Below are 11,337 nucleotides of genomic sequence, written 5' to 3' on the forward strand. Positions count from 1 at the left end.
AACCTCCTGGCCATTGCTAAGCGGCCTCCCCCAGCCAGCCTAAGAAACCCCGGCCGAAGGTTCTGCAAAGGAATCAAAGCCTCCCGGGGCTCTCCCACCCCGACTCACGTTGTAGTCCCTCAGCCAGGACTCTAGCTTGTCGTGCATCGATTGTAAAGTTTCGCTCGAGACCAGTTTTCTCAGATTTTCTGCCATCGCTCCCTTTTTCACTCGGCCCTGTTTTGGGAGATGGAGACGTGGAAGGGACGAGGCGGTGGCCTCCGCACGACCGGGGGTGATGTGGCCGGAAGGGTGTTATTTTCCTGACGGGCTCAGAGCGCGGCTGGTTCTTCCATCCTCCCCCTCGGGTCGGACCGGGCAGGGTTCGGGAAGCCGGGGGGGAGGTGCCCTAGGCCACAGCCGCCGCGCCTTATCCGCTGCCCTGCGGCGTCCTGGTTCCCGGGCGGCTGCCCGGAGCCGCAGGCATAAATACCTGGGCGATTATTAAACAAACTTTGACGTGGGCGGGCGGCTGCTAGGGACGCGCGCCCCGAGCGCCTTGGCAACGCCAGCCTCTGCGAGCTGCAGGGACAACAGCTCCCACCCAGGGCCCACCCAGCCGCCCTCCCGGCAGCTCCTGGGTCCTGGCACCCGCCCTGGCGCAGCTCCTGCTCCTGCTGCTGCTGCTACCACTGCTAGCCGAGGGCGAGGCCACCCGAGGCCCCTGAGACTCTGGGTGGGCTCTGGGGCTGGAGAGGCTAAGACTACAGAGGCCGCGTCCTGCGTCCCTCGATGGACTAAGACGCACCCGCAGGGTGGGCTGGAGGTAACCGGAGGCCTCTAACTTAGGAAGGCAAAGGTTGTTTGTCCATTGACATTGTGGTTAGGCAAGCACCCGTTTCACCCCTTCCTTTATTTAACTTCTCAGACCTTCAGTGGTTCCTTTGTAACACTTAGGATTCGGTGGGTCAAGTCGGCAGATCTCAAGCTCCAAGATGTTCACCAACTAAAGTTCATCCCTCGAGTTTAGGAAAGATTTGGTAATATTTTTAGAACCGTCGAGCACTCCAAAGTTTCATTTAATTCTCCTTCTCTAACTGAAACTTTGTGAAAAATCAGACCAATTTGCACTAGGTCAAAAGGGTGTGTTGGCCACAAGGATAGTTTCAACTACTTCAGAAATGAAACCATTTCAACCATCCTTAAAGCACTTTAGAAACCCTTTTATATGCATCAAATGATGAGCTGAGTGTAAACCATCCTTTTCTAGTCATTACAACAGCAGGGGTGGAGCCGGGCCTCAGCTAGCTAGTTTGGTTCAGTTCTCTTTCTGTAGGTACTTGAAAATACATGAACATTGCTCATGTCCCAGGACAGTAATACTCAGAATTTTACCACCTCTTTTTTTTCTTATGTCTCTTAATTACAGTAGTTTTACTGTCCTCCAATAAAAATGAGAGCCTCGTAAAATAAATAAATAAATAAATAAATAAATAAATAAATAAAATTGAGAGGCTCGTTTCCGGAGCCTGTGTTCCTACTATTTTCTGTAGCCAACAAAATCAGAACTATAAAAGTTCTCATCACAAGGAAATAATTCTGACTATGCATAACGATGGATTTTAACTAAATTTATTGTGTGGGTCATTCCACAATATATGCAAATATTGAATCATTATTCAATGATGTTGTTCAACAATGTTCAACATTATGTTGTTCAACAATGTTCAACAATATGTTGTACCCCTGGAACTAGTAGACTGTTATATGTCCTTTATTTCTCAGTAAAAACAAAAGAAAAAATAAGGGCTCTAAGGGCACGTATCATACTTTATCATAGTAGATTATTAATTACTAAAGTAAAAGAAAAACAAACCCACTAAATATTCATTAGAAACTTTCTTCCTTTAAAAAAATAAAAAGAAGGAGGAAGAGAATGGAGAAAAATCCCACAAATTTCTTAATTTGGAGCCAATAACTGCATGTTTCAGTAGGCAGTGGGAATCTTTGAACAGTCCTATTTACTTATTCATAAAAAACAATTTGGAATATTTACTTATGTCAGATTAGGGGTTAAATTCTCTTCCTTGCTGTGGGCTCTTTAACTGCTACTCCTTGGTTACATTATCTACAAACAAGGGATAATAGTTCTTAATCCACAGGATTATTAAGAGACCAAAATGATTTGTATGAAGTGTTTAATAGTGTTTGGCATATACAATAGTAAGTGCTTCATCAAAGCATGATCATTATTACTACAGTGTAGATCACAGTATTATATTTAATAAAGAAAACTAGGTTGGAAACAATAGGGTAATTGTTGGGCAAATCCTTCAATGAAACGTTGCACAATAGAAATCTTATTACTGAAGAGGGGTGCCTGGGGGCTCCAACAGTTAGGCCTGGGACTTTTGGTTTCAGCTCAAGCCGTGACCTCATGTTTCATGAGTTCAAGCCCTGCATTGGGCTCTGCACTGACAGCATGAAGCCTATTTGGGATTCTCTCTCTGTCCCTCACCTGCTTGTGCTCTCTGTCTCTCAAAATAAACATTAAAAAGAAAAAGAAATCTTGTTAATGAAGAACATCTAGTACCCGGGAATTCTCACTATATAAAGTGAAAAAAGCAGGACACGGAATTATATATATTATATATGTGTTATATTATACAATAAGCACCCAAAGCATTATTGTAGATTATTTTAATTTGCTCCTTTGTACTTTTCTGGTTTTCTGAACTTCTACCATTAACACTAATTACTTTTGTGAAAACTCATTCAGAAGCAAAGTTACCCGAGAATTTTGCCACCTTCAGAAAAACGTTAGCCAAAATATCAATATTTAAGCTGATTCGAAACAGAATGCTTTTTGACCAAATATCCAAATGACTAATTTAGTAGTCTTATAGGGTGTTCAGATAGAATGGATCTTTGAAATCTGTTTAGAATTTGCTACCTGATATTATTTATTTCTCCATATGCTCTAGCCCTACAGGTTGATTCAAGACCCTTAAGGCCTGCAGTCATTTCGTGTACCTCTTGGTTTCCCCAGAACTCTGGAGCATGTGCTTATGTGCAGTAGGAACTTCATGTTTATCGATAACAAAACTGCATAGTCATCAATGACCCAAAACAGAGGAAATGTGTTATGTATTTATGCATTATTTACTCCCTACTACATCGAAAAGAGGATCTGAGATAACTTACAGTAAAAGACTTATAGAAATATTTTTTTTAGTGGAAAAAGCAAACATGCCCCCAATGTAAACCTGTGTACTAAGATCGAGCTTCATTTAACATTTCATCTGTACCTCGTGGAAGCCAACTCGGAAAGGAAAATGACTTTTATGATTATTATTATTTGAGTTTAAAAGTATACACACATACCACTTCTTTGAATGGAAACACCTGTGCCTGGTACCCGATTCCACAATAATGCTTATCCTTTTCCAAAGAGCCTAGAGCAATACAGATGATGGTGTCTCTGATACCTCCCCCACTTTTTCTAGAAAATACAGAAGCAGTCTTGATATGATTGTTTCTTGCAATCACCTTTCTTTGATCAATGCCAAGGTGGTAATGCTAGAACACCTGTCATCAAAGACAGGGCAGAGCAATTGACATCCCATTTCTTAGCTCTCCGGTGATGTTACTTGATACAAACTTGGAACTTCCATACCAGAATAAGAACAGGTGGACATCCTCATAAGTGCCCTTAACAATGATCCCCTCCAGAGAGCTTTTGATGGGTGCTGGCTAGCAATCTAAGAGAGAACTAGAGCCTGGAGTGCAAACAGTCTGTGTTGCTAATGAAAGAAGACTCCATATGCTTCAGATTACAACTATGCAGACAATTAGGTTGAAATTCTATTTTAAAAACCTACTTTTTTATACATATGGAAGAACTATCAGATTAGTCAAAGCTCTATTTAGACAATACTTTGATGCTCTAATTTTGTCTCAATTTGATTATTTTAGGATATTATCAACTAGGCGATTATTTGGAAAGAAAAAGGAAACTCAAGTTTTTCTTTTGTTGTACACTATCCGGTACTTTGAAGAAGTTGAAAGAACAATAAACTTGCATCATAATGGACATTCTTGCTTTATGTCACCCTCTGCCAAATAGTCAGGTTTCTTGTGACTTTATATAAGTCTTTTATTTTTTTAATGTTTTTATTTACTTTTGAGACAGAGAGAGACAGAGCATGACTGTCTCTTAAAATCTGCTCGGCTGATCGATGCAGGTAAAATTCAGAGTGGACAAAATGAAGGACTTTTAGAAAGCCTGTTCCATCCAGACATCCAGGGGAGGGGCAGAGAGAGAGGGAGACACAGAATCCGAAGCAGGCTCCAGGCTCCAAGCTGTCAGCACAGAGCCCGACACAGGACTCGAACCCACCAACCGCGAGGTCATGACCTGAGCCGAAGTCAGACGCTTAACCGACTGAGCCACCCAGGCGCCCCATTGACTTTACATAAGTCTTTAATCACTCTGAACCCCATTTTTCCCCCATCTACATACTGAAAAACGTGGACTAGATCAGCTTTAAGATCTGTTGCAGTTCTGACATCCTTTAGCGCTGGTTGTTCTGTTTGTTTCTTTTAACATACTGGTTAGGTTCAGACTGAGCAAATCTCACCCTTTATTCCAATTTTTGGTTCACAAGTTCAGTTTGGGTCAGGCCTTGATTCAGAGAGCATTTAGTCAGTCACCAAAAGTGGAGCATTTTTCTTGAGTTGCAGTTTATTCTGCAGGCTTGCTGGAATAACTAATATACCTAACCTCCAGGAAATAGACAAGGGGGTTCTCTATAGTTGCACTTTTAATAAATTTAAACCCAACTGAAACTGACAAATTCTTCCAAACTCCCCCCCACCACCCCCAGTCTCTCAGAGCTCACCCAGCTCTTCTTCATGCTTTCTTTCTTTTACTTGTGGACATGTTAATATTGTTGCAATTATCACACTGTTCTACACTTGCTTGTCTGCCTCCTGGATAAGCTTGTGAGCTTTTCTTTTCTTCCTTTTTTTTTTTTTTTTTTTTTTTTAGAGAGAGAGAGAGAGAGAGAGAGACAGAGCATGAGTGGGGCAGGGGCAGAGAGAGAGAGAGACACAGAATCTGAAGCAGACTCCAGGCTCTGAGCTGGCTGATGCACAGAGCCGGATGCGGGGCTCGAACCCATGGGCCGCGAGATCATGACCCGAGCCAAAGTCGGATGTTCAACCATTAAGTTTGTGAGCTTCTTGAAGAAATGGGACAGAGGCTTGTTTAGCTTTTCCTCAGCACATTAACAGACACATTCTAGGCCCTCTGTAAAAGTCTGCTGAGCTGACTTGTTAATTAAAAGTGAAAGAAAGAAAAAGAAAGAAAAGAAAAGAGAAAAAAGAAAGAGAGGGAGAAAGAAAGGGAGAGAGAGAAAAAAACAGAGAGAAAGAAAGAGAGGGAGGGAGGAGATGATTGGCTGCTTTTTACCTGACGTCATAATCCTGTTGAGACAAAAGAAAGCAAATTTAATGGCCAGTTGGTTGTTTTTATGGCATCATAATTCTACCACCCAGCCAGGAGCCATTGGTTCTAGAGAAGTGTCAAATAACAAATGTCTGGATGGAAGAGGCTTTCTGAAAGTCCTTCATTTTGTCCACTCTGAATTTTACCTGCATCGATCAGCTGAGCAGATTTTAAATTTGGGATTTTAAGAAGCCAACAAGATTAACTGAAGTCATTCAGTGTAGTGAGGGGCGTATATGTAGTTTCATGCTACACTAAATATAAATATATGCAATAAACTACAAGGATATACGGTGGGATCCTCATCATAATTTCCAGTTCTTCCTCACTGAGGACAGTTGTGCACCCTTAGTGTGCCTAAAAGAATACTCTTTTCTGCTCTGGCCTGGCTGCTTTCACAGGCGCCCCTGCTCCCCTTCTGTGCTCTGTGCTCTTCTTGTCCTACAGCTGTCCGTATTAGGACCTCGCTTCTCTTTTTTTTTTTTTAATGTTTATTATTATTTTTGAGAGAGAGAGAGAGAGAGAAAGGGACAGAGCACGAGTGGGGGAGGGGCAGAGAGCCAGGGACACACAGAATCCGAAGCAGGCTCCAGGCTCTGAGCTGTCAGCACAGAGCCCAATGCGGGACTGGAACCTGCGAACCGTGAGGTCGTGACCTAAACTGAAGTTGGACTCTTAACCAGTTGAGCCACCTGGGCGCCCCAAGGACCTCACTTCTTTAGGTTGGGACCTATTACCACCTGAAGAGAGTCTTTTAAACTTTTCTCACCCACTTGCAAGAAATTTCCTTTAACTGCAGTTTTTTTTTTACTGGTGGCAGTGCTGAAGCACTGTCTCTACTCACAGGTAGCAAGACACTCATTTGCCAGTTTACTCATTGCTCTCTAATCTGAGCGCTCCCCATACTCATTTTATTAGCTTCACTTGGTCCTTTTTGCTCTCTGCTACGTAGCAGGAAAGATTTAAAAAGAAAAAAGATTCAGGGGTGGCTGGGTGGCTCCATCTGTTGAGTGTCCGACTCTTTATTTTGGCTCAGGTCATGATCTTGGGGTTCATGGGATCGAGCCCACCATTGGGTTCTGCCCTGTCAGCACAGACGTTGGGATATTAGGATTCTCTTCTCCTTCTCTCTGCCCCCTCCCCCGCTCACATGCATGCATATGTGCTCTCTCTAAATAAGTAAATAAACTTAAAAAAAAAAAAAAGGAAAAGGATTTAAAAAGGAGAAAAAAACCCACCACCCATTGGAGAAAGAACTAATTGGTTGGGGTCCAAATTGAGGGCAGCTTCCACCACTGGACAGACGCAGGGATATTTCTTGTGTCGTACCAGAAAGCATTCCCTGCTCACAGCCACAGTTCGGGAATTTTCCGTAAAATTATTCCATGTCCATGATTGGTTAAATCAGAAAAACAAGAGGAGAAGTTTAATATATCACAACTGTATCACCTTAGCACCTAAATAACTCAGAGCATTTGTAGCAAATACAGATTAGGAGCGGGGTGGGGGGGGGGGGGAAGGGGCACCTGGGTGGCTCCCTCGGTTCAGCGTCTGACTCTTGATTTTGGCTCAGGTCATGACCTCAAGGGTTCGTGGGCTCGCGCCCCGCATCGAGCTCTCTGCTGTTAGCGCAGAGCCCGCTTAGGATCCTCTGTCTCCATCTCTGCCCGTCCCACACACATACTCTCTCTCTCAAAAATAAATAAACATTAAAAATTAAAAAAAAAAAAAAGAAGGGAGGGAAAGCTGATTTGGTGTGATTTTCGAGAGCCACAATATACCCCTCATATCTAACCCAGGTTTCCATTATTATAATGGAATATTGAGGCATCCTTGCTTTCAACCTTTTCAGCTCTGCCAGCTAAATGCCATGGCAAATACTTGGCTCTGTGAAAATGGCCATTGAAGGGGTGCACTTAGGGTATGTTAAGCTGTTGCAAATGTGCATTATGGCTATGGTCTACACTGTAAGATGTCCTTAAGCATCACAAGAGAGGATCTGGGACAGCACAAAGGCAGTCCCTAAAATGAAGAAGGTGGAAATAGGTTGTTTTCATCACATTTGATCAGAATTTCCTGAATTTCTCGTGCAGCCAAACATCTGCCTTAATCATAAGGTAGGATTAGACTCGGTTCCTGCTCCTGAGCATCTCACAATCTTTTCAGAAGACAGATACGCAACCATAGGTCAATGTGACACGTTACAATAATATATAAAATACTCTGTGGAAATACTGACTCTTCCCTTACTTCCTCCTCCAGCCCCTAAAGAAAGGCTCCGAGGAAGTTATGGAAGAGAGTGACATTTAGAGCCAGCTCTGGAAGGATGGAGAGAAGTTCACCGAGAAGAGAAGATGGAACAGAACGGACAGTAGCAAAGAGGCATGAAATTGCCTGGAGAGGCAGGGAATGATGAATGCTCATCCAGCGTGACTGTAGGGTATTCAGGGAATCAGAGACAAGACTGGAAAGACAGTCCTGGATTCAGCTGTGGTAAGTCCTGTATATGAGGCTAAAGAAATTGATCATTATTTTGTAGGCAATGGGGAAGCAGCAAACAGCTGTAAACAGAAAAATGATATGTTTGAGTCTCTTTTTTATATCATGTTGGAGCTCCTAGAAGTGAAGTTTGGGGCCGTGCTGGACCCAGAAAAATGCTTAGGAGACACAGCTTTGAGGGTTAATGACGTTCTTCTCTGGAGTAATGCATAGTGAGCATCAGCATGAACATACGTCAAAGACACTTAGATGCTAGTAATATTTTTTACCCAGTAGGACAAATTAATCTCATATTCACTCATCAGAGTTATTAAGTACATATCACATACTTGGTTCCCAGTGTGTTCAAGATTTAGAGCACAAAAGTGGTAACCCATTGCCCTTGCTTTGTAATGAATTTATAATCTACTTGGGAGTGAACCATACATGCATGAAAAGTAAAATAACACAAAAAGTGTATTATTAAGTATCAAGGGGGCATCATAGCAAATCGGTGCCATAACAATTACAAAGAGAAAGCAATAATGATTAGCTGTAATTTTCAGGAGGAAGTGGGACTGAGGCTGGTCTTTTAAAGAGGGTTAGAATTTAGGGAGGTATGCATTCATAAATAAGACAGATGGGCAACTAAAGAAATTCCCTTGTACAGGAATAAATGTGATCACAGAGGCCTGCTGAGGATCACACAGAGGGCCACAAAAATCAGCGTTTTGTGATGAGGAGGAAGATTAAGAAGGGCTTCCCAGAAGAGGTATCCCTTAAGCTGAGTTTTGGTGGACAAGTAGGAGAATAGCTAGATAAAATAGGGAAATATCCACATATGCAAAAGCATAGAGATATTAAGTACTTGATGCATTCAGGCAAATAGATGGGAACTGCAAATACCACACAAGGCTGGAGTGAGGATAAGTTTGTGGAAGAGGCAGGAAATGAGGCTAAAAAAAGGTAGACGGGGACCAGGAAGTACGAAACCTTATGTGCTAATAAAAGGAATTTAATTTTCATTGTGAAAGTTATTGGAGGATTTTAAAGTGTGGGATGAAGAGTGTCATGATTTTAGAAAGATCAGGGGCACCTTGGTGGCTCAATCGGTTCAGTGTCCTTCTCTTGATTTTGGCTCAGGTCATGATCCCAGGGTCATGGGATCAAGCCACACATTGGCTCCACACTGAGCATGAGCTTGCCTAAAATTCCCTCTCTCTCTCTCTCTCCTGCCCCTCTTCCCAACTTGCATGCTCTAGAAAGAGAAAGAAAGAAAGAAAGAAAGAAAGAAAGAAAGAAAGAAGAAAGGAAAGGAAAGAAGGAATGAAAAGGAAGGAGGGAAGGAAGGAAGGAAGAAGGAAGGGGAAAGGAAGGAAGGAGGGAGGGAGGGAGGGGAAAGGAAGGAAGGAAGGAAAAAGGAAGGAGGGAAGGAAGGAAGGGGAAAGGAAAGGAAAGGAAAGGAAAGGAAAGGAGGAAGGAAGGAAGGAAGGAAGGAAGGAAGGAAGGAAGGAAGGTAGGAAGGAAGATCACACTATAAATAGTGTAGAATGACTTTGAAGGTTTCTGACCAGATGCCAGTGCCATTCACTAAGGAATATGCAAAGAGCAGATCAAGGGGAAAGATTTTCAGTTCAGTTTTTGGATGTGTTGAAGGGCTACTGTAACAAATTACCACAAATTTGATGGCTTCAAACAATAGAACTTTATCTCCTCACCATTCTGAAGGCTAGAATTCAGAAAATCAGCAGGGTTGGTTCCTTCTGAAAGAATCTGTTCCATGGCCTCTCTCCTAGCTTCTGGTGACAAGTCTTGGCGTGACCTGCCTTGTAGAAACATTACCCCTCCAATTTCTGCCTCTGTCTTCACATCATCTTCTCCTCTGTGTCTTTGTCCTCTCCTCTTCTTTTAAGGACACCAGTCATGAGACTTAAAACCCAACCTAAATCCAGGGTGATCCTTAAATTAATTATATCTGTAAAGATCCTATTTCCAAATAACATCACAATTGCAGGTACTGGGGATTAAGACTTGGATATCTTTGGGGGCACCTGGGTGGCTCAGTCGGTTAAGCGGCCAACTTCAGCTCAGGTCATGATCTCGCAGTCCCGGAGTTCGAGCCCCATGTCGGGCTCTGTGCTGGCAGCTCAGAGCCTGAAGCCTGTTTCAGATTCTGTGTCTCCCTCTCTCTGACCCTCCCCTGTTCATGCTCTGTCTCTCCCTGTCTCAAAAATAAATAAAATGTTTTAAAAAAAAAAAAAGACTCGGATATCTTTGTAGGGGGACACTATTCAACCCATTATAAAGTGAATGAAGGGATAACGGTCTTCATAATCTGACCAGAACTCTAGCCTCAGATTGCACGCCCACAGGCAAAAGGAAATGCAGAATTAAAGACTGTGTTATGTGGCAGAAAGAGCAAAGACTGTAGGTCAGATAGACCTAAGTTCAATCCGGGCTCTGTATCAGTTGAAAACTTGGTAGGCTTTTAACCTCTAGGAGTCTTGATTTCTTCATTTGTAAAATGGGGATAATAGGACCTAAACGTGAGATTGTCAGGGTAATTAGAGAGACATTCCCAGGTGTGTGGTAGACTCTACATGTTATTTACAAAACAAGACCAAAAAAAGCTTGAAGATAACACATTTGGGAATGACCCACATTAACAATGGGGTCATGTGAGTATACTGGATCTTTTAAAGACTATAGCAATTGACATCAAGAAGAATTGTGAAGTGTCCTGTCAGCTGGAGATCAGCGATAAGGACTCCAAGAAAAGGGGATTTTTCAGAGAGTCAGGGGGCATTTGGCATCAGGAAAATTAGTTGTCAGGTATTTCACCACCTAAGTGGAAGAGAAGTCGGCAAAATAAAGGCAGGGCTTCTGGTCTTAGAAACTGGGGTGTCAGGCAGATTTCTAAAACATTTATGAAGTTTCTTCGCTATGCTGGGCATTGCAAGTAAAAGGATATGTAAGACATGAACCTTCCAGATAGAGCTCCCCATCTTTCAGGTGACATCAGACAGGTAAACAAGATAAAATACAATGCCACATAAAGTGCTACAAAAGACAGCGCAGTTAATTAGGGGATGGACCAGGTAAAAACTGCCTGTGGAAGCCTGGGGAGGCTTTAGAGGGAATGTGACATTTGAATGGATTCTTGGAGGATGAATAAGAGTGAGCTTGCCAGAGAGAGAAAGAGAAGCTCTCTCCAAGCAGAGGAAAAAGAGGCAAAACATATAGGATGTAAGGACTGTGGTACCAGAGTTGGAGACAGGAGCTGAGGATCAGTCAAAAGCCCAGTTATCTGAGTTGGTAACTCAGCTCTGGGACCAGAGCCAGAGTGTTGAAGACTTATTGCTGACTCCAAG

The 11,337-nt window shown here is 42.7% G+C and overlaps 1 protein-coding gene and 1 long non-coding RNA gene across 5 annotated transcripts in view; one reads left to right on the plus strand and one right to left on the minus strand.

Annotated features, from left to right (window-relative positions):
• SPATA18 (spermatogenesis associated 18) overlaps positions 1 to 461 on the minus strand; it is a 36,515-nt gene extending 36,054 nt beyond the window's left edge. For 2 of the 4 annotated variants that reach the window (XR_006711477.1, XR_006711476.1), the window contains exon 1: positions 109 to 461. Coding sequence is in view for 2 of the 4 variants with exons in the window: in XM_045474085.1 (XP_045330041.1) it covers positions 109 to 195 (87 nt within the window). In the remaining 2 variants the exon portion in view is untranslated. The remainder of the gene's footprint in view (positions 1 to 108) is intronic. The other 2 variants (XM_045474085.1, XM_045474084.1) reach the window with 1 other exon arrangement.
• Positions 462 to 563: 102 nt separating this feature from the next.
• On the plus strand, positions 564 to 4,072 carry LOC123583493. Its single transcript, XR_006704903.1, has 2 exons — positions 564 to 838; positions 3,955 to 4,072. It is a non-coding gene; the product is annotated as an uncharacterized LOC123583493 (long non-coding RNA).
• Positions 4,073 to 11,337: the final 7,265 nt, after the last annotated feature.

This window comes from Leopardus geoffroyi, chromosome B1 (genome assembly GCF_018350155.1).
Source record: "Leopardus geoffroyi isolate Oge1 chromosome B1, O.geoffroyi_Oge1_pat1.0, whole genome shotgun sequence".
Classification (NCBI taxonomy): domain Eukaryota; kingdom Metazoa; phylum Chordata; class Mammalia; order Carnivora; family Felidae; genus Leopardus; species Leopardus geoffroyi.